Source organism: Mirounga angustirostris, unplaced genomic scaffold (genome assembly GCF_029215605.1).
Source record: "Mirounga angustirostris isolate CCGP_5_RB_7025 unplaced genomic scaffold, mMirAng1.0.hap1 SCAF_1, whole genome shotgun sequence".
Classification (NCBI taxonomy): domain Eukaryota; kingdom Metazoa; phylum Chordata; class Mammalia; order Carnivora; family Phocidae; genus Mirounga; species Mirounga angustirostris.
In genome coordinates, this window is record NW_026991709.1 from 145,599,002 (window position 1) to 145,622,320 (window position 23,319).

At 55.0% G+C, this 23,319-nt stretch overlaps 1 protein-coding gene across 1 annotated transcript in view; it reads right to left on the reverse strand.

Moving 5' to 3' along the window:
- VIPR1 (vasoactive intestinal peptide receptor 1) overlaps positions 1-5,343 on the reverse strand; it is a 31,808-nt gene extending 26,465 nt beyond the window's left edge. Inside the window, exon 1 of the mRNA XM_045863738.3 lies at positions 5,165-5,343. Within this exon, the coding sequence (XP_045719694.2) occupies positions 5,165-5,242 (78 nt within the window). The 5' untranslated portion in view covers positions 5,243-5,343. The remainder of the gene's footprint in view (positions 1-5,164) is intronic.
- Positions 5,344-23,319: the final 17,976 nt, after the last annotated feature.

A 23,319-nucleotide genomic window follows, 5' to 3' on the forward strand; every position in this document is an offset into this window, starting at 1 on the left:
AAGTCCTGGGGCAGCCCGCAGCAGCTACAGCGGCTTTGGTAGAAGCAATTCCTCTTGGTGAGTCCAGAGGTCCCAGAATCAGACTGCCCGCCACTTCCTGGCTGGGTGACCTTGGGCAAGTCTCCCCACCTCATCTGTAAAAGGGGGACAACGACAGCACCATCTACTTCCAGGGCTGTGTCCAGGGTCACCTGTCAAGGACACCAGGGGACCACCAAGAAAGGTTAGCAGTCATTGCCAAGGGCCCAGCCAGCCCCTCGTGCCCGGCTGGCCTTGCCATCTGCGTCTGGACCCGGGCCTCGCCACAGCCTGGGCGTGTTGCAGAACGCCAGGCAGTCTGCAGGTCCCGCCAGCTGCCGGGTGGCCGCTGTGCCACCAGAGGGGAGGCCTCGAGTCGGGCATTCCCTCACCCCTTACTGCTGATTTCTCCCCCCTCCCTATTTTTACATCCTTTTGCCAATAATCTGAAGCCTCCCCTTTCTGAATATCCAAATTTTGCCAACCACACCTCCTCCTGGGAGAGGCTGAGCTCTGGGTGGTATGGGGGGGGGGGCGGGCAGGGGTAAGACAAAGAGGGAGACCCAGGGATGCTGGTGTGGGCATGGGGCAAGAAAGAACTTTCCACATCTCAGGGTGGCCCCAGCGCAAGGGCTCTCATTATTAGAATACAAGCTTAAAGATGTTCCATCGGGGGTTAAGCCTGGCCCCATCTTTAAGGGCCCTTCTGGCGGGGCGTCCTTAGGGACACAAAGCCTCTCGGGGATTCTTTGTAGAGGATCACTGTGGCGATGGCCAGAGAAGCAGGAGCAGTAGGGGCTCAGGTTTAAATCCTCTGCCTCTTGAAAGCCATCCTGGGCACCCCGGGGGGAAAGAGGACTCAGTTTACACACATGGTGTGTGGGGGGGCCACCTGCAGAGCGCTGTAAGCCAGCATGGGCAGACATACAGAGTCGGTTGGTGACCTCTTCCCCTTCTGATGCATACAGGAAGAACTTGTTTTTCAGATAGCAGGAGGCACTTCCTAAGAGATACAGACCCTCATATCATGAGCCACATGAAACTCGGGTACAGATAAAGACTGGGGCCCTGTCCAGGGAAGGGCTTGATGTTCACCCACCCACCAGCTCGCTGTACAGGCTCATCACAACCCAGGCCAGAAGGATCCTTGCAGTCAGACCCCTAATATCACCACGCAGCTTGGGGTGCTGGACCAAATGCTGTTTGGGGATATCCAAACATAAAATATTAAGGAATGCTTGTTCATTTTGTTCGGTGTGGTGGTGGTATCATAGTGATACAGGAAAATGTCCTTTGGTTTTAGAGAATGCATCTTAAAATAACATGTGGTGCAAGGTCATAATGTCTATACTTGATGTTAAAATACTTCAGCCAAAAAAAGGGAAATGATGCCAATATTAACTGTTATGGGTTATTGGTTGTCAAACCCAGGGATTGGGAGGGGACAAGCACGGGACGTTCCTATACTGCCATTTTGCTGATATCACCCCAAGGACTGGCTATTTCCATGCTCATTATATTCTTCTCTCTCTCTCTTTTTTATATGTTTGAAAATTTTTTTCACAGTAAAAAGTTAATTTAAAAAACCCATAATGTGGTGGAGAGATGAAGCTGTGTTTCTTTTACTTCGGAAATACATCTAAGGTATGGGAGCACCTCTGCACATATTATACATTTGTGTTGGGAAGTCCAACTGGGGAGGGCAGAGTGTGGGAGGTTGAGCAGCAAAGGCAGGGAGAGAGGGACAGGGCTTCATCTAATCCCCCAGCCCCTGCCTGCATCCCTGGCCAGAGGGGCCACAGCGAGGGGTCCTGCGAGGGGCAGCCTCAACGTAAGTTGGGTTGCCATTGAGGGTGCCCACCATGTGAGGAGACTGCTGTCTCCCTCCCGGCCTTCCCTGAGATGACCCATCACCCACCTGGGCCTGGAGCTCACCCCCACATTGCCCGGCTACCTCATGAAGACACCCCTGTCCCCAGGGCTCCTGAGCTGGGGATCAAGAGAAGAGATGGCCTATCCCAGGTCACACAGCACTTGGTCCTCCCTCAGGTCTTACAGAAGGGGGAAGACTGTGCCCCAGTCACGGGGTGGAGCTGGCATCCAGCCCAGCCCTCTCTTCCTATTTCTCCTGGGGGGGCAGGGGAGGGGCAAGATTCCCACCCTCCCTTTTGTGATGAGGAAACCGAGGCCCTTCCACAGAGATCAAACATGTTCTCAAGGGCAACTGGCCATTGCCATGGAGTAAGGTGAGGACCAGTTCTCATGGCTCCAGAAACATCAGGGAGGGCTGAGACTCAAGGCGCCAGGATGGGAGGCTGGAAACTTCTGAGGGGAGGTCACTCTTCCAGCACAGTCCCCTAGGAGCCCCGGGTGGGCCTGAGCTTGTCACTCCGCTCGAAGAGGAGGCTGGACCCCACTGTAGCCGTGTTCCCTAAAGCCCACAAGGTGGTCTGCTGGGGGCCAAGAGGGTCTGGCCAGCTGTGGACAGCCTCTGGAGAGGCTGAGCCCTTCAGGAGCAGGTGGCCAGCAACCTGCCTCAGAGAGGAGTTAGGAGGAGCCAAACCTTTCCCAACCCCTGGGCCATCCCAGCTTCTGGGGGCGTGGGGGGAGCTGGGGGCTTCTTCCTCCTTCTGGGACCAGGCCCATTGGTCCTGCCAACAGAGACTCTTTTATAGTTTCTGGTGGAAGGTTGGCCCGTTTGGCCAAACTCTTTAGGGCACTGTCCTGCCTCCCCCAGGGAGCCTTCCCTGACTGCTCCTCTCAGAGACCCTTGCCTCAGGGCTGGGAGGCTGCACCCCACACACCCCTGGGCTCTTCCTCGTGGGCCACTGGCTCTGCTCTCCCTGACCAGCCTGAGACTCTTCCCAGGGCAGGACCTGGATCTGCTCCTCCTCTGACAACCGCCGCCCCCCCCCCCCCCCCCGTCCCTGGGCTGGGCATTGCCCCCTGTGCCTGCTGTCCAGGGGGTAGGAGCCGTGGAAGGCCTGGCAGGTGGCCTTGGGGCAGACTTCCTCTTCTGAGACACTAGAGGTTTTCTTTCCTTTTTGCTTCCGTGTTCAGAGATTCCTCCTTCCCTGACTGAGGTCAAGGCACCATAAACAGGAGTGATAAGGCCTTGGGCCTTTACACTGAACTTTTGCAGCTGCCATTTTATGGCTCCAATAACGTCAGCCCCCCTCAACCCTGAGTCTGGCTGGAGCGGGATTGCCTGGTGTCCCTTCAGGGTGGGAGCTGGTGGGGAGGAGGGAGAAGTGGTGAAGGATGTGGGGACTCCTTCATTCCAGGCTGCCCTTATCCAGTCCTGGGTGCGTCCCTTCTCCCTCTGCGGGCCCAGCCCTGCACGGCTCTGTGGGGGACAGCGAGGATGACAGGATGATCAGAAGAGCCCAGGCTGGGAGGTGGGTAGGGCTGAAGAGTAGGGTCAGAGTGGGAAGGGCTGAGTGGGCTGGAGCAATCAGGGAAGGCTGTCTGGAGGAGGTGATGGAGTAGGGTATTAAATGAATAAAATGTGGAAAGATGGGGGGGGTGCGTAGGCATTGGAGGAGCCAGGCTTGGATGGCCTCAGGAGGTGGGGGCAGATGTGGCCGAGAAGGAAAGGAGACCCTGCTGAAAGCACCCTGCCCCTGGGCTGAGAAGCCTCCAAGGCTGGGGAATGGGGTACCAGTGGTAGTCCCAAGAACTGTGGCTCATCCAAGGAGAATGCGAGTGGTCAGAGCCCAGTGGGGTAAGCCAGAGGGCTGTGGGTAAGGCCTGGAAGCTCCATGACACTGAGGGGCTCTAAGTGGTGCAGAGGTCTGGAGCTGTGGCCTTAGGGCCAAAACCCGGTGAGGCTTTGAGAGCTCAGGAGGTGGGTCTCATGCCTCTCAGTGGGAGGAGGCGAGTCTCCCACCAATTGTTATCAAGTTCTGCTCCCAGGACAGGCAATGAGTTTCTCATCCCCAGGATGTCAAGACATTAGCTAGATGGGAACACAGAGATTCCTGCTTTGATGGAGGTGATGGTAAGGGAGGTAATCATGGGATAGAAGACACTAGGTGATCAATATACTCTACCCACCCACCAGTCAACCTGAGCTGGTGTCAGATCTGAGACCCACTTGGTTTTTAGGCTCTGACTAAGCAGCAAACCCAGATTCCTCAAGTCTTGGGATAGGGAGGGAGAGAAAATCAACCTCAGTCCAGGACTGATTAGTGGGGGACAGGTGTCTTTGGGACTTATTTTGCCCATCTGTAAAATGGGCTTGGGTGGATTCATTGAGTCTTGAGGTCTTCCCTGATCTTAGAGGGAGATGATCCATGCGTCTCCCGCCTGAATCAGCATCTGTCCTACAGGTGAGCCACCCAAAGCGACACACGAGGGTACAGCCACGTGCGGGGGGGGGGGGGGGCCTCACTGGCACACATACATCAAAGGCATACAGACACCTATGTGGGGAGGAAGTAGAAGTGGGAGAAAGAGGACGCCACTGCCTCTTGGCTGTGTGCACCTTGCTCAGCTTTCTCCGAGCACATGTCCGGCCCTTCCTCATAAACACCGCCCTCAACCTCTCACTGCCCACCACCTTCCACCTTGGGCTCTTACCTGTCAGCTCTGCTCAGTGGGAGGGCGCAGGAAGGGCCTGTCAGTCAGCCACCTTATCCCAAAAGCCCTTTCCCAGCGCTGGGTCTGAGGCTGAGACGTCACTCCTACACGTAACACACAACGCCCCGCCGATACCTCCAGAGGGGCACAGCACACAACGACGACCCCCACAGCCACCCTCTCTGCCACCCACTGTCTACCAGGCCTTCCATTTCAATCGACCACAGTCCCCCACCCTGCACCAGCACTGACTTCCCCGCCCCACGCACAACGCAGCCACTACACCGAAGGCAAGTTTATGGAGCACGCTCTCTCCTGGCGCCCCTCCACCGGTGTCCCAGATCGCCGCTCTGAGCGGGCCCTCAGCCCCGCTGGGAGGGACTAGGAGCGACCAGGACCCCACCCCTCGGGTCTGGATCCGGTCCGAGGCTGAGCTGGGAGGCGAGACCCGGTGCTCCGTGCCCCGCACTCCCCTTACACCGACGTGCGCACAGACGGCCCGGCTCCCGCCGCCCCCACTCCCCCCGCGGCGGCCGGGGCTCTGGGCTGCCCGGCGGGCACTCACCGCGGGGCCGAGGGCGCAGGCGAGGGCGCTGGCTAGCACGCATAGCCAGCCGGCCGGCGGCGTGCTGGTCGGACGCATGGTCCGCCCTGAACCCGCGGCAGGCGGCCCGGCGCCGGGAATGCGCGGGCAGGCGGCGCACCGCGCGGTCGACGGCGGGGAGCCCCGGCAGAGTGGCGCGGTCGCGGTGGCCCCAGCGCGAAGAGGCGCAGCTCGGTGCTGGAGGCGGGCCCCGGGGGCTCGTCTGACAGGCGGCGGGTCTGGCCAATGGATCGGCAGAGGCGGGGCCGCCGCTCAGGTGTGGGGCGGGGCTGGGGGCTCCCCCGCCACTGGGGAGTCCCCGCGCTCCCTCCGCCTATCCCCCCACGTCAGCCCTCAGTCGCCTGGAATTCACAAGCCTTCACCCCTTCCGACCGCATCCTCGGGAGTCTCGAGACCCCAACACGCCGCATCCTTCCCTGCTTAGCTCACAACGTTTCCAAGCGCCTGGATGGCATCTCCCACTCCCGCGCGCCCCCTCAGCCCCGCCCCAGGACGCTCTCCACGTCCACCTTCAGAGCCACCTCCTCCAGGAAGCCTCCCAGCCAGCCTCCCCATTTCCCATTTCTGCGCCTCGGAAGACAGGTGCGGGCGGGCCGGACTAAGAGACAGGACATGTCACTTCTTATCCCCCAGGCTGTGGGCTGCGGCCTGAGTAGGGTCCTAGGTTGTAAGCGACCCGGAGGTGGGGCACGTGGTTTGATCCATTTTCAATCGCCCCAGCTCATCCCTCCTCCCGACGGGCCGAGCGAGGGGAAACAAGGGCGCGAGTGAGGCCCGACTCTGGGTTCCTCGGTGCCCCCCCGAGCTCAGGCGACCCGGCAGGGCGCGCTTGGCACCGGCTGGGCTCCCGGGCCCTTCACGACCAGAGAGTGGAGTGTCGTGCTTGAGGGAGGATGGCACGTCCGCGCCCTCGCGCGTCTCGGCCCCGGCACCTCCCGAGGGAGGCTGGGCCGAAGTTCCAGCGCCCCCGCGCGGGGAGGGAAGATCTGTCCCTGGTGCTCAGGACCAGACTGCACAACCTACCTAAAATGAAGCAGGAGACTTCCTCCTCCCGCCTTCCCTGCTTTCCAGCCGGGGAAACTGAAGTGCAGAGAAAGGCCTGGCCTCGGGCCGCCTGCCTCTGGTGCCTCGCTTCCAAGCCTGAGCGGGTCGGCCGCTGGGTGACAACGGACCAAGCTTGTCTCCACTTCGCGTCCTCAGGGCTCAATTTTATTCGTCCCTAAAATGAGGCGACGGTTCAACCAGCGCCGCGCCCCGGGAGGTCTTCTTGTAGACCAAGAACAGGTGGATGCCTTGCCCTCTTTCCGAGGGCTCGGAACGGTGTGATGGAGGCTGGAGGTGGCGGTGGTGGCGGCAGAGATAGGGTGGATGGTGGATGAATGTGATAAGGGGATGACAGTGTCCAGTGGAGAGGCGGGGACGACTGGCGAGTTCCCCGGGCTCCCAGCGGGATGCAAGGCTGCTTGAAGGAGGTCCAAATCCGGGAGCTGGCTGACCAGCAGGTGCGTCAGAGTTCCCTGCAGACCCACCTGGCTTCCCTTCTTACAGCGCGGGGACACTCCGGCCGCTGACTTTCTGGCGTGGGATGAAGTTATGGGGAATCAGGGAAAAGCCTGAAAGGGATGAGCTCCCAGCCTGTCCTCAATTTAGGTTTATTTGGGGTGCTAGCATTTGCTTCCTCCTTCTCTCCCTCTCTCCCTGCCCCCCCACCCTTGCACATTTATTAATAGCTTGCAGTGTGCCAGGCTCTGTGCTGTGGGTAAGACATTGGGGCCTCTTGCCAGAGGAGAGCTATTGTACTCTCCACAATTTCTACCTCCTTCCAGATGGCCTGGACATAAGCCCTTCCGCCACAGGGAAACAGGGGAGATGCCTCTGCTTCTGACCTGGCCATTCTAGGGTTTGGACCCAACCCCTTAGTGGAGGATGTGTTTGAAGAATCTCCAGGCTTCTTGGCCATTTCTGCTTCTGGGGGCCAGGTTAGGCTCAGGAGCTAGGGGTTCTTGCCTCCCCTTGTGACCCTGACAGAACCCCTTCTCAGGCCTCAGTTCCCCAGCAGGACAGTGGAATTGGGTCCGAGTTCTGGGGAGTCACCTCTGCTGGCACAGTGTCCTAGGAGTCCTAGACATGAATGGCAAATCCGTGGGCTTTGGCTCTCATAAACCCTTGCTCACTCTACACACACACACACACACACACACACATGCACACGCACATGTACACACACCGCCTAGCCAGTCACAGAATGCTGAAATCCCATCATTAAAGCTTGTCTCTTGGTCTATTGAAGTTCTGCTGTCTCCAAGGACCGGGATCTTGGGTACTTGAGAGTCCTTTGTGATGGGGGTGAAGATTGGGGAATTAGGAAGGAGCCAGACCCCACTTTGCCACCTGACACTGGCCTAGCAGGGAATCTTAAGGCTCCCAACCAGAGACGGGCTGCCTTTCCCCTTGCTCGGGAGGGTGGTCCACAAGAAACCTCTTTAGCTTCCTGGGCAGGCTAGTGGCAGTGAGGTTGACTGGCAGGGCCTCTCCACGCTCAGGCAGTCCCCTGGCTCCCAGGAAGGAAGCAGGTGACTAAGGGAGAATAGTTTCCCTGCAGATTCTTTGCCATGAAAATTACTCCTTTGTTCTTTCAGAATTGTTCCCCTGGGGGACCCACCCTTCCTTACATATCAAAAGGCACAAAACAAATTCAGAAGGGAAAGAAGGAGCAGAAAAAAAGAAAAGAGCAAACACAAACAAAAACTTAAAGAATTCAGCCCAGGTTAGATTTGACCACGTTTTTTACTAACGGTTTCCGCTTGTTCAGTTCTGTGTTCGGAGGCCCAGGGGGCATCACCCAAGAGTCCTGAGGGATCTTATAGGGAAGCCATCCTTTCATGGGTCCAGTGGTCTGGGAAGGCTTCTGGGGGGGAGGGGGCCAATTTCAGAAGCTGAGGGTTGGGTGGGGGGCAGGTTACCTGAGGGGGTAAGAAGCGGGGACTTGGATCTTTGTTCCCCATCTGGAGTTGTCCTTTGCTTCAGCAGTCCAGGCTTGGGGAGGGGGCGGCAGCCACCCTCTGCCCCCCGCTCCCCCATATCTTTTTGCATTGATTCGTATTCTGAGGTGTCCCTTCCTGGATCCCCTGTCTGTGGCCCAAACCCCAGAGCCCTCCAGGCTGCCGGCTGACTGCCGGAAATCAAGGGGTGCAGAAGATGGGGGGAAAGAGAGAGAGGCAGTCACTTGCCATTCCCCGTGACGACAGGCACGGCAGGAAAGAATCTGCAGTTACTCATTTGGAGCCTGCCTGGCTTCCTGGCTGCCTGCCTCATTCCTGCACTGAGTGCCACCCTTGCCTCCCCCAGTCCTTCCCCACGTCCCTGAGTCGTGCGCTCACTGCTTCAAGGCTCCCAGCTCAGGAACTCCCTGGTGGTGCGGTGCTGCGGTAGAGTGGGAAGGGCGCCTGGGCACCACAGTGTAGTTTTGGCCTGCATGGGGTGGGGGTGGGTGTTGGGCAGGCAGGGGTCTGGCCTGGGGGGTCACTGCTCCAGGATTCCCCTTCCAGAGCATCCACATCGCTGTGAGCATGCAGCCTCTCTTGCCCTTCTTTGGGGCCCGTTCTTCCTGTGAGAAGATGCATTTTCACCCCAAGCTGTGGTTTGGTGGAGGGCAAGTGGGGCCCAGACAGGTATTTAAAGAAACGATGTTCCATCCGTTGTCCCTTCCCTAACAGCTGGCAGCAAATAGCATTCCTTTGTCCCATGTGTATCGCCTACCTACACTGGTGCTGGACAGTGACGGGTTCTGCAGATGCCTCTAGGAGAACCTAGCCCTGCTTGGTGGAGGGGACCCTGGGGGGAGATTCTGGCCGTGCTAGAGCTGCACCTAGGAAGAAACCAAAGTTCACGGGAGCACAGGTGATGGAGGGAGAGTTGTCCTGACATGACATGTGGGGACCAGTTCTGGAACGGCCTCTACCATCCCTTGGTCCTGGAGGTCAGGGCTCAGAGGGAACAGAGGGGACGGTGCATCATTTCAGGCCCTCCCATGAGCAGATGCCACGATGGAACTAAGACGGTGGAAGTTGGTAGGTGGCAGGGGAACCCTGAGAAAGATAACGGAGGAGAGAGCAGGATCAGGCAGAGCCTCTGCCAACCTGTCAGCCAGCTCCAGAGCAGAGATGGCCCACAGAGGCCTTAGTAACTCCACTGTGCTCAGTCCACGGCTGGGAGCTGTCTGTGAAGAGCAGGACCTCAGCTCCAATGCTGGGGTAGATCCTGAAAGTGCCACCTCCAGGGGCATCATCTCACTGCGTTCCTCATAGCTGAATGGCGAGTTTCTTTCTTTCTTTCTTTCTTTCTTTCTTTCTTTCTTTCTTTCTTTCTTTCTTTTAAAGATTTTATTTATTTGACAGAGAGAGATACAGCGAGAGAAGGAACACAGCAGGGGGAGAGGGAGAAGCAGGCTTCCCCGCTGAGCAGGGAGCTCGATGCGGGGCTCAATCCCAGGACCCTGGGATCATGACCTGAGCTGAAGGCAGTCGCTTAACCAGCTGAGCCACCCAGGCGCCTTGGCGAGTTCTTTCTTGAAGGAAGGTCCAAGTGATGTGTGTCTAAGGCTACCACAGAGGGGAAACTGAGGCATGGATAATGAAGGGAGTCGGAGCACTCCTGCTGCGGAGTCAGAAAGAGGAGACTTAGGTCCTACTCTCAGGGAGAGCCAAGTCCATCTGGGCACACAGAGGGATGACTTGAGAAAGAACTCCTTTCTTCAAAATCCCAAGGCTCAGTTCAGTCCAAGGGGTCAGCCGTCTGTCATCGTGCCATTTGGCATGCGGGTCATGGTGCAGGGATTCTGGGAGACTCTAGAAAGGGAGGACTCCCCATTTGCTCTCTAACAGCAGCTACAGTCTCTTGGTCAAATGCTTACTGCAACGTCTTTGTGCGCGGGAGCGCATGTGAGCGTGTCCATCTATAAGAGCATGGCGTGTGAGAGCAGGGCTTGGCCAGTGTGTGTTGGGAGGTGGAGTCAGGGGCAAGGTTCTGGGTAACTAGGGGCAGAGAGGGAATGAATGTCATGGAGAGTGCCCAGGACCACAGTACCAGGGTGTCTCTCAGAGCTCATTCCTGGGGCAGTGGACTCCCGTGGGGGTTGGAGCACTCCCACCCCAGGAAGAGCTCAAACTAACCCCACAGGAGATCTAAATTTACACACTCACCTCCCCACTTCCTGGCCCTGTGTTTCTGTGAATCGGTGTGTAGCTGATCTCAGGCAGAGATTCTGGAAAAGGAAGATAATGTGGGTGGGACAAGACAGACATGGGGTAAGTAACATAATCGATGTCATGAGAGAATAGTGTGTGTGTTAAAATGTAAGGGTATCAATTAAAAAAAAAAAAGAGGTCTCTATGTAACTCCTAAACAGCTAGAAGAAGGAAAAATTAAGAAAACGCTACCAATTCAATAAAAGACCATATGTACAGGGGAGGGGGTAGGTTAGAGACAAGAATACATGGCAAATAAAAACAAAGAATCAAAGATCAGGAATAATTACAAACACTAATCACCACAGTCCATGTGAATGAAGGAGAATTTAAGACGGAAAATTTGAGAGAGCTAGTTCATATTATTAGCATGTCCAGTCTATCAAGAAGATGTTTGGGATTATTATAGGAGAATTCTAAAACCTGTAAGGAACAGATGATTTTTATGTAATCAAACTGCTCGACAACAGCAAAGAAGACAGACTGTTTTCCAAGATATTTTATGGGGTATCATCATGCTGATATTAAAACAAGACACGGAGAGCACCAGTGGAGAAGACCATAATTCTGTTTTATAATTTGCTGGATGTTAACGAATAAGGAATTTTACGAATTATGTTTATACATAATTCAATTTAGCGTTTAATGTTTAATTCACGTTCCTACATACACATAGAAGCAAAAATGGAGACAAAGGAGGCACACCATGTCCGCTGGGGTGGGGAACGGAGGGGGCAGGCCTGTCGTCAGTGGACGCCCTCAGACAGGATGCTGCCAGCCATTGCCTGGTGGGGTGGGGGCCCCGGGGCCCAGGAGGTGTTTCTGCAGAGGCCAGTCTCACCTGCCAGGTGGGAGCTGAGACAGGAGGCGGGAACCCTGGCTGGTCACACGGAGGGTGCTCTTGAGAAACCAGGTGTTTCCAGAAAGGGATGGGCTCAAAGTTGGGCTGACGTGGGCCACAGAAGACGGAGCACAGCCCGGGCCTGGAAAATGTCAGGCATGACCGTCATCCTGGTCCTTGCAGGGCTAGGGGGAAAGCATCCAGCTGGCTTCCTTTGTCCCATCAGCAAGACCTACAGTCTGACGTGGCCTTTGCCGCAGCTACTGTGTGACTTCCAGACCAAAGAGTGGGCTCGGGGACTGGGGCTTGGCTATGGTTGAACATTGGGCAAACAGAGCAAGGGACTTAAGGGGAGGGTGGGGACAGCCTGTCTCTGGTCCCTCTTCTGTCCCCCACCCTAGCCACCAATGTCTAGCAAGGAGGCCTCTGGGGTCTTTACGGCCTGACTCTGCCCATGGGTGGACACCCATACTCCTTAATGCATCTTACTATCATCTTTATTACTGTGATGATTATCAGAACCCCAACCACAGGCTGTGCCCTCTGATTTCTCTGGGACTGTGTGTGGACAGCCTTCCTGTGGCAACAGGCTATGTCAGGGTCCCCAGGCCCTCGTGAGAGGGGCAGAGATCCCGATGGCAGCCCACATGCTGGTGTACCGCCCCTGGGCAGGGACCGCCGTCTGAGGTCTGCGGTCTGGTGCAGCCCGGCTGGGGCCTCACTGGAGCCAGAAGCCCTCAGTTCCCTTCCTTGCCATCCCCTTCACGTGGGTGGGACTCTCAGTCCACAAAGTCCCAGGTCCGTGAAATACAGCTTGTCTTTATTTTCTTCGAATTAAAATTAATATCGACTTGATCCCCTCATCACACCAGATTGGCAGAAAGTACAACTTCAGCCTTTCTTTGGTTCCAGAGTGCCTTGTGCTGGGAAAGTATTAGGGAGCCCTTTCCTTCTCTATCCCCCTTGGTTATTGGGCCTTATTGCTTGATTCCAGGACTCTCTCATTAGCCCAGCCTTTGTGGTGTTGAGGTTTCAGGGCCTGAGAATCTTGATGGGGCCGGTGGTCTTGTGTCCAGGGTCCAGCCTCCCAGTATAGACTGCAGTCCCCTTCTCAAGGTGGGGAGCGATGGGTGCAGGCAAGGAATTTAGTGCTGCTCAAGGAAGGCAGTCCCAGGAAATCCCGAGGAGGTCTTCCCCTTCTCCTCCCCTTGCAGGGTCAGCTCCCTCCTAGCTTCAGCCCTGCTCTGTGGGGAGAGATCATCTGCCCAAGAGAGGACTCACTTCCAGGGAGAAGAACAGCAAAAACCACGTCATGGTCTCCTTGCCAAGTTGGGCCCCACCCCACCCTCCCGAGCTGGGCCAGAACTGCTGAGGTACTGTTTTGAGGAGTGTAAGTAACTCCTGCAACAGCCTTTCTTCTCTGGAAGACACTTGAAGGGGGTAGCCCTCAGCTCGGGGAGAACAGGCCTGGGAGGCTGGAAGGGGGTGGCGACTGGCATCCCCACTGCAGAGAAGCAGCAGCTGGGTGGGACCACCTGCGCAGGCCTGGGAACCAGGCCAGGAAGATGCTAGCTGGAGGAGAAGGGAGGTGGGAGGAAGAGAATTGAGGAAGGAAACATAGGGGAGGGATGGGGAAGGCAGGCGGGGGGGGGGGGGCAGGGGGTGGTGGTTAGGAGTCGGGGCAGAGGAAGGAAATTTGGGAGGGAGGAAAAGAATGAGCAAGGCAGGAGGGGGGAAGCCAAATGCTGGAGCCAGGGGGAAGTCTTGCAAGGGGAAGTCTTCTCTGGCAAGCCCATCCCTGCTACCCGCCCCTTCCTGTTTCATTCAGTTCATCTGCATCTCATCCCTCCCCTGCTCAGGGCAGTAGCTTCCTCATAACCTCTGGCTTCTCCCTGCCCCGCCCCCTCCTATCTCAGCAGCCAGGTTGATTTTTATTATTTGTTTAATTTATTAAGAAGAGCTGCAAAATATACAAAGTAGATAAAATAATATAATCAGCTCCCTCGTTTCCCCCATGACTTAGTTCTTTCCCTGGGTCCCCATCCCAACCTTGATCATTTGGAAACAAGTCACAGATCTATCATATTATCTGTAAACATTTCAGTATGTCTCTCCAAAGGATTTTCTTTCAAAAGAAAAAAAAATGACCACAATAGCGTGATCACACAATACAATTTTACACCTAACCCTCCATTCCTTAATAGCATTAAATATTCTGTTGTTATTTAATATCTATTTTTTGCTTTATAAATGCTTTTTTTTTTTCTTTTAAAGAGAGAGAGCACCTGTCCAAGAGTGACGCATAGGAACGGGATGGGGAAAGGGAGAGAGAGAAAGAATCTTAAGCAGACTCCTTCATGCATGAAGTCTGATGTGGGGCTTGATCTCACCACCCCGAGATCACTAGCTGAGCCAAAATCAAGAGTTGGGCACTTAACTGACTCAGCCACCCAGGTGCCCCTAAATGCTTAAAAACAAAAAAACAAAAAAACTCGAACAGCTGTTTGTTTAAATCAGGTTCACACATTATAATTTAATACAGAGGTGCCCTCCACCTCTCCGTCCCCTGCAAACTCTCTTTGGAAGAAACAGGGTTGGTCCTGTCCACCTGCTTCCCACAGTCCGAGTGTGCTGATGGCATCCCTGTGCTGTTATTTAACTTATCTCTCCAAGGCTGGTGATTTTAAAATACATTTGAAAACAAGTGAGATCCTGTTGCTCCGCAGTTCCAGGTGCCTGTGGACCCTGAGTAAGTGCCCCGTTGTCGCCCTTCCCCCTCCTCTTGTCTCCTGTCACACTGGCCTCCCTGCCTTTCCAAGAACTCACTGCTGGCCCACTCTTGATTTTTAGTCTTTGCACCAGCTGTTCCCTTCGCTGGCATTGCTCTTCCCAGAGTATCTGTCCTGAATCCTGCAAAGAGCTCCCCCCGTCGAACTCCTGGGTCCCTACACAGTCTACTTTCCCCCATTCATTCACCACTTTCCAAGGTACCGTGCTCTTTAATTATTTGTGAATCTACTTTATTACATTTTATCGTCTATCTCTCCCTGCTGGAACAGAAGCTCCCCAAGGGCAGGGATTTTCAGGTACTTTGTTCTCAACTTATCTCAAGTCCCTAGAGTGGTGCCCGGCACACAGTACAATCTATTCATATCTACAGGATGAGTGAGTGAATGAGTGATTCTTTCTACAACGCATAGCCCTCTGTGTCCCAGGTTTCTAACGCGGCCCTCCCACGGCTCTAGGGGAAACCTCTCTTCCTTCTCCTTAGCCTGGCCTTGGAGGCTGGTCCTGCACCACCCAAGCCTTCCAGAACGCCATGCTTTTTGTGCCTCCGTGCCTTTGCCTGGGCTGTTCCTTCTGCCAGGAATGATTTCCTCCACACATTGCTTGGGAGTGACTTTGTCATGCTTTTGAGCTTGAATTCATGTCAGTCATCCCTTCTGGGAAGACTTTTGGGGACCTCTGCTGGGGATGATAGGCCCAGAGTGGGTGTCAGTGGAAGTTGGTTAGCAAGAGAAACGGATCTCCTCTAGGCTTTTCCTGCCTAGACCTATCCTGACTCTAGGCCAGAGCTGACCCTTGACCACAGCTGATCCCTAATTGCAATCCTGGGCCTCCACCCAGAGTTACCCATGACCCAGACTGCTCCCTGACCCCAGCCGGACCCCTTACCCTTATCATGGATCTTGATCCGGCCTAACCTTTGACTCTGATCATGGATCCCAGCCCAGAGTGGCCCATGACCCCAGGGTGATATCTAACTCTGATTACAGGGCTTAGCTCAGCTTGACTTCTGAGCCAGGCTGACCCCTGACTTTGACTCCTGCCGCAGTCCACACTGCCTGTCTTAGGGAGTGAAAGTGTGTGGCTGGTTACTAGCAGGCAGTGTGTGAGCTGCTGAGTCCACAGGCCAGGGCCTCAAAGCTGGGAGACTTGGGGCACTTGGGAGGCGGTCCTCTACCCATCCTTCCCCTCTGGCTCCCAACCCGGGGGTGAGGCTCAGCTGGCAATAGACTTTGAGGTCAAGCACCAGGGGAGGGGAAAACTGGCCGGACCAGCCCACGCCTCTGTTTGCATGGGTCTGGGTAAAAATAGCCTCAGCTACGCAAGCCTCTCTCACTTCCTCCTTATCCTGGATCCTGCCCAGGCCCAAGTCACTTGCCAGCTCTATCTGGCCCTAGGCCTCTTCTTGCCTGGGGTGGGACAGGGGTCCAGGCAACTTCAGCAACTCTGCTGCAGCCCAAGTAAACCCTGACATCTGCTGCTGCCTCTGGGAAGCCACCCTGGATTGACTGTTAGCTCTCTTGCTTTGTGGTGGCTCCACATATGAGACTACTTATCTCCCCTTGGGTTATATGTGACATGTCTATCCTCTGCCTTGATGGGGGAGGATCTGGTTGGGGAGAAGAAGCAAGGAGGGAGCCCCCAGGGTAGTTGGAGAGACCAGAATCCTCTACAGGGACGAGTTAGCATCTAAGTGGGGGCTGCAGGCCGTGCTTGGCCTCTTGGGGTGGTGCAGGCCAGAGAGAGGGGTTCAGTGGGAACCATGCACTGAAGGGAATGGAGGACCAGGGAGGCGTGGTGGAGGTGGTGATGGAGGAAAGGTGTGTGTGTGTGTGTGCGCGCACACCCATGCGAGTGTGTAAACTACAGTGGGGGAACAGGAAGGAGCCAGAGAGCAGAGGCCTTGTGGGCTGGAGCCAAGACCACATTTGAGGGTAACTGGGCCCCACCAGAGGACCATGAGAGGTTCTGCCCCAGGAAAGTACAGAACTGTTTGCATTAAAGAAATGTCCCACCCCCGGTCTAGGGGAAGTGCCAGGTTGCTTCACCTGGGGCCAGAGCTGGGTTGGGGTCTTGGTCTCCCCTCCCCATGGATGGGCTGGCTGTGTTTTACCACGGCCCGGCTGCTCTCGCCTGGCACAAGGTGGCCACTCAGCTACCGCAGTCATCTCCTCAGTCCTCTGTCAGTGTGAGAAAACATCCAGGTAGCACACACCCATCATCATCCAGGGGCTTGCTGGTAACAGCCCCTTGGTGGTTGGGGTGAAAACCACAGCTCCCGTACTCTTGGCTTATGCGGACCGGGGGTCGAGTGGGGGGTTCATCCGCCATTCTGGCTCCAGCCGTGGGTACGCGTCCCAGACCCGGCCAATGAGAGCCAAGCTGATGGTCACATGCCCCGAGCTGAGCCGATGAGCATCAGCCCTGGAACCTTTGCCACAACTTTGGGAAAGAAGGAAGCTTTTTTTGGCTATAGGTCAGGAAATTATAAGCCGGCTGCTGTGGTGGCCGTGTTTACCTGCTTGAGATTTGAGCCAGTACACACAAAATCGGATCCAAGAGATGGTGAGAGATAGATTTCTGATGACATTATTTGAGTCCCTGGATCCAGCTGCACCGAAAACCTGTCTCTCTGTGGACTTCTCCGTTTCTGAGCTATACATTCCTCTTTGCTTAAGCCAGTGGATGCTGGCTCTCTGTGACACGAATCAGAAAGAATTCTAGTACTGCAACCCCGCCTCCCCCAGGAGTGAGAATGTGCCTGTACATTTTTGCTCTGCCCGAGAGACGCATTTCCTTTGACTCTCATGTTGGCCTCCGCTCCTGATCGCTGGAGTCTGTCCTGCCTCTGGTACTTCTTCATTTTCCCATAGTGAGATGCTCTGCTGCATCTCCAAATGGTGGGCAGGTGGTCCCCGGTGCCTCTCCCTCAGTCCTGCCCGGACCTGCTGCCCTTTCACGGGGAGGAGAGTGGGGAGCTGGCCCTCTGCATCTCCTCCAGCCCAATCCCACCTGCTTGTCCTGCGGAAGAAACACTAAGAGTCTGCGTGTGGAAGGCAGGCAGGCTTCCCGTCGATGAGAGCGAGGGTCTTCATTTACTTATTTGGCGGAAATCATTTCCGTATGAGTGCTGGAGAGAGGGGAGGGCATGTGGGAAGGAAGTTGTATTTGTTTCTTAAAATTATTAGCATTTTTTTCATGTGGGGAGGAAGTTTTCGATGCTGGATTAATTAGGATATAGCTTCAACTGCATGTGGTAGAGACCAAACAGTGGCCTAAGTAAGACGGAAATTTGTTTCTTTGGCACATGGAAGCCAGAGCTGTGTGGAGGTCCTCCCTGAAATGTTAAGGGCCCAGATCCTTCCGTTTGGCTGCCCTGTTGTCCCTTGGCTGTTACCTGGGTCAGTCGCGCCATTAGCTTGGGAGGTCCTGCTGTGACACAGGGCCACAAATTGGGTAGCTTTAACACCACAAGTGTATCATCTCACCGATCGGGAAGCTAGAAGTCTGAGGTCAAGGTCAGTTTCTTCTGAGGCTGCAAGAGCGGATCTGTCCCATGCCTCTGGCCTAGCTTCTGGTGGCAGCAGGTGATCTCGGGCATTGCTTGGCTTGTAGAAGCATCACCCCAATCTCTGCTTTTGTCGTCACCTGGTGCTCTCCCTGTGGGCACGTCTGTCTCCAAATTGCCCCTTTTATAAGCACACCAACCATATTGGGTTAGGACCCACCCCAACGACCCCATTTTAACTAGATTACCTCTATGAAGACCCTGTCTCCAGATAACATTAGATTCTGGGGTATTGGGGGGTAGGACTTTAGCATATGAATTTTGAGGGGATGCAAGTCAACCCCTAACAGTTATACAATATTGTGTAGCAAATTACTCTTAAACTTAGTGGTTTAGGTAATTCATTTATTGTCTCTCCTGGCTTCTGCAGGTCAGGAATTTAGGAGCAACTTGGCTGGACAGTTCTGGCTTGAGATCACTCATGTGGCTGCAGTCATCTCCACCCCCCAACCCCCTCCCCCAACCCGTCCACAGGGCTGCTTGATGGTCCTCACGTCAGGGTTTCTCACTTCCCCCAAGGTGAGGGGTCCTAGAGACCAAGACGGAGGAAGCTACCATGCCTCTTCTAACTAGTCTTGGAAGTCACACCCAGTCACTTTTGCCACATTCTTTGGGTCACACCGGCCACTCCTGATTCAGTGTGGGAGGAGGCCACATAATGGCTTACACACAGGAGGTGAAAATCCTTGTCCATGTGGCCCATGGTTGCTCCCCACCACCTCCGCTTTCCAGCCAGTGGGAAGGAGAGAGCACACCTTCCTGGTGACAGACTGACCTGGAGGTAACACAGTCCCCTGGAGGGACATGTCTGCTGGCTTTCTGTGGGATATCACTTGTTACAACTTAGTCACGGCCACACGCAGCGACAAGGCGCAGCTGGGAAATGTGGTCTTTATCAGGGGCAAGCATGTGCCCTGCTTCAAAATTCTGTTACTGCATGTCTTAGTGTGAGTCTCTCTGAGAGCAGGACCTGGGACAGTGGATAGAAAAAGCCAGGTTTCGGGGCGCCTGGGTGGTTCAGATGGTTAAGCATCTGCCTTCGGCTCAGGTCATGATCCCAGGGTCCTGGGATCGAGCCCCACATTGGGCTCCTGGCTCAGTGGGGAGCCTGCTTCTTCTTCTCCTTCTCCCTCTGCCTCTCCCCCTGCTCATGCTCTCTCTCTCTCTCTGTATCTCTGTGTCTCAAATGAATAAATAAAATCTTTAAAAAAAAAAAAAGAAAAAGCCAGGTTTCCCCTCGTCAGTAGGGGAAACCCCAGTCCTCCACTCCTTGCAGGTCTCCTTTACTACTCACATGGAACACTTCCCTTCAGATGCTTTTGGTCACCAAAGGTTGGGGGTTGGGTTCCCTACCAAGCAATTCTGTGATGGGCTGTGTGTCCTGCAATTTAACTCAGTTCTGACACTTCCACTTGAAGATAGCCTCAGATCCCACTGGTTAAGGGCTCAGTCCCACAAGACCACCCACCACACTTCTGATGCCAATTTGCCCAGTCCAGGTTGTCACCTCTGCTTCTACTAATTAGCTATAAATCAGCGTTCCCGTGCCCCCTCCTTGTGTTGGATTAAATTGATGAAGTGGCTCACAGAACTCAGGGAAACACTCACATTCCCCAGTTTGTTAAAGGATATGACAAAGGATTCAGATGAACAGCCAGAGGAAGAGATAAATAGGGTGAGGTCTGGGAGGGTCCCGAGGGCAAGAGCCTCTGTCCCTGTGGAGTTGGGGTACGTCACCCTGCCAGTACCTGGATGTATTTGCAAACCCAGAAGCTGTCCAGACTCTGGACAGGGCACATTTCTGTGAGGCCGCTGCTGGAGAGTCAGGGAGGGCGGGACAGTAAGAACAGGCCCAGAGATGAGCAGGCAGGCAGGCTGGGCCCCAGCTCCATGGTGCTGAGCCCTCGAGGCGTTTCCTCCTGTGGGCACCACCGGGAGAGCCGGTCCAGCCACCAGTCCGCGTCTTGGCTTTAGGACAGCTAGCCCCAGAAGTGTCCAGCTGGAAGCCACTGCCCTCATTAGCTAGTGTGGGATCAGCTGCTTTGAGGCTCAGCAGCCCGGATGCCGTAGAGGTTTGTAAATCACCAGATTAAAAAATGAATTATAGCATTTGCCCTAAGCCTGGCTCATTCCTGTCCATGTCCAGTGTCATGTCATTTCTGGTGGGGGCTGTGGAGGCTGTAGGGACAGCTCAAGGGGACCCAGGCCAAGCCTGGGAGGGGGTGGGGTCTGTGCCCTCGTGACACTGGCTATGTCTGCCCCCCATGTGCACCCCTGAATGCACTTCCCAGGAGCCTTTGGAGGAGGAGGGAAGAACATGCCCAGCGACTGGCTGGGGGCTGTGGACAGGAGGCCCAGCCTCCTTCAGCCTCAGAACCCCCTGAGAGGTGACAAAGCTCAGGGACCAGACTGGATCACTTCAATACAGCCCTGACCCCAGAGATGCTTGCTGGTCTCAGTGGCTCTTTATCAGCATCTTGGCTTTGTCTCTTGTCCACTCCCCAGCGCATCCGCAGGTTGCCTGGCTTGGGTCTCCCCTCTGACACCTCCATCCTTCACAAACTGCCCCAGCCTCCAAATTTTCCCACAGCCTGCCTCCTCACCCTCTCTCCTGCCCCGTCAGAGAGGACTTTCCAAAACATACAGCGGATGGTGCCACTCCTCTGTCCCTCCAATCGAGGCCTCCCACTGCCCCAAGAACACAGTTCCTCGGACTGACATCCCAGCTCCCTCTCTCTTGAAGTCACGTGGGAAAATGCTTTAAAACAGGGGGTTGGGTGAGTGGGGGAGCAATGCAGTAAGGCATCTTGGCTTGAGTTCCAGCTCTACCACTTACCGGCTGTGTGACTTTGGGCAAGGTGCTTAACTTCTCTGCACCTCAATTTCCTCATCCGTAAAATGGAGACAGTAATAGTCCCCACATCCTGGAGTGTGTGAGGATTAAATGAGTTAGCACATGTAAAGCACATAGCATAGTGCTTGGCACATGGTATGTGCTCGGTAAAAGGTAGCAGTTATCACCTGCTTCATGCTGCCCTCCCCCCACTCCCACTGCGACCCAATATTTTGTCACCTGCTAGCCGTCCTCAACTATGCCAATGACCAGAAGTTCCATCAAGACTTCCCAGTGCAGCCCTCTATTTGTTATCTATTGTTGTGTAACCAATGACCACAAACTTAGCAGCTTAAAACAATGAACGTTTATTATCTCACGGTTCCTGTGGGTCACGGGTCTAAGCATGGTTTGCTGGGTCCACTAACTCAGGGTCTCGTGAAGCTGCCATCAAGCTGTCAGCCAAGGCTGTGGTCTTATCTGAAGCTTAACCAGGGAAGGATTGACTTCCGAGCGCACAGGGGTGTTGACAGGGTTAAGTTTCTTGTAGCTTAGGACTAAGGGCCTCATTTTCTTGCTTGCTGCTGGAGGCTGTTGCAGGCTGCTAGGGGGAGGCTGTCCTCGGCTCCTAGAGGCTGTCTGTGTTCCTTGCCATGTGGCATTCCACAACATGGCTGCTTGCTCCCTCAAAGCCAGGAAGGGAGACAGACAATAGCAAGATGGACACTACATTCTTTTTTTTCCCCTTAAGATTTCATGTATTCATTTGAGAGAGAGAGAGAGTGTGTGTGCGCAAGCATGAGCGGGGGTGGGGGGGAGGGACAGAGAGAGAGGGAGAAGCAGACTCCCCGCTGAGCAAGGAGCCTGACACGGGGACTCCATCCCAGGACCCTGAGATCAGGACTGAGCTGAAGGCAGATGCTTAACCCACTGAGCCCCCCAGGTGCCTGCAAGATGGGCACTACAATATTATATTACACACTCACACACTTTCCATCACCTTTGGGATGGGATGCTATTGGTTAGATGCAAGTCACACGTTCTACCCAAACTCACAGGGAGGGGATCACACAAGGAAGGCGTCAGCACCAGGAGGCAGGGATCTCGGGGGCCACCTGTCTGCCACGGGCCTCCATTCTCTATCTCTGCTCATGCTGCTCCTTCTGTCTGGAAGGCTCTCTGCATTTCAGGGTCCAACTTGCTCCCTCCCTCCCAATGTTTCCTGAGCGCCTACTCCATGCCAGCATCTGGGCTGGATTCCGGGGGTACCAACATGACTGAGACAGTCCAGCGCATCGAGTTTTCCCTGCCCAGAATTCTCAGCTCATATGTTTAATACTTGCTCCTTTGCCATGTGTAATGCTGTAATTGCCCATGATTGGTGTAAACACTTCTGCCTTGATGGGCTCAGATTTCTTTTGGGCTCGTGGCCTCTCCAAGGTCAGGGCCAAGTCTAGGTCAGGGTTGGGGCTTGGTCTCAGGCCAGGCTTGAGAATGGAGCCCTACTGACGTTAGAAAGGGGCTGGGCTTTTTTTTTTTCCCCCTAGGTCTACCAATGAGAATGGATCAATTTGTTTTCAGAAACTAGCACCAGTCTTTTCAGAAGCTGCGCATCCAAAGCTATTGAGACTCTGTGTTCTGGCCATGAAATACGGTGGCTGCTAACTGCAGTGGAGGCTGGAGGTCCAGCCCAGCTGACAGCAGGGGCTTATTTTTCATACTCAGCAAAGCTCTTTACTGATCTAGGGAAACTGCAAGTTATTCAGGGGCCGTTCAGTCCCTTTGCCCCTTTTGGCTCAGAAAAAGGAATGCACAATTCCTGTTGGACCAGACCTTTGTAGGTGAGGGCTGTGTCTGGGCTTGATCATCATCCTTAAGATGGAATTCCACGAATTCCCCGTGAGAAGGGGTCAGCTGGCCCAGTTTTCCCTGTGGCGTGAGAATGAGTAGAGGGTGACAAATCAGGGGACCGCTGGGGCAGAGAGCAGAACTAAATAGGTGTTAAGGGGAGTCTGGGCCAGGCCCTGGGCGATGTGTATGTTTGTGCCCATTTTATTGGTGAGGGAACTGAGGCTGGGGAAGAGGAAAGGTCCTGCGGAGGGTCACGTGAGGAATCAGGCTGAACATTCCCAGTCCCTGCCCTCCCTCCTGCTATGTGATATCATGGCCCTTAGACCCTCTTGGTACTTTGTGTTTTTTACCCGTCTGGGGAAAAGAGATGTGGCTGAGAGATCCAGGTGGCCCCAGGACTGAGGAGCACAGTTACCTCTGGGGAGTTGCAAGGTGTCCCTGCTTTGGAGAGGGCTGGGGGCTTCAGGGCCTCAGGAAGACACCTGGTGGTTTGGAGGAGGGTTTAACCCCCCGGACCCCACTCCATGGAGGCAGAGCACAGAGCAGGGGGATGCTTGGGGAGTCAACAGAAGGCAGACACGGTAGAGCCAAGAGGCAGTCTCCAGATGAACAGCCCAAGAGATTGTCTGCCCACCTCTGAGGAAGCTGAAACCCAGAGAGGATTCAGAAGATCTCCAAGTACACAGAGTAGGGCTGGGCTAGAACTTGGGGTTCGTCCTCCTCTTCTGATGGCCTCTCTGGAGGCCCAGGGGCCCAGGAAGCACCCACAAGCCCCTGACCCACACTGGAAGGTTCTCCCGGCTGGCAGATGAGGTTCTGGGTAATTGAATGTTTTGGTTAATGGAGAGCTATCATTTGACGATAGATGAACTCAGAGCCCCACAAAGCCTTACTGACCTAGAGGATGGCTAAGCCCTTTCTGTGGAGGCAGCCAGGTCCCATAGCACCGAGAACACCACCACCTACTGCCCTGGGGAGGTGTGGCAGTGT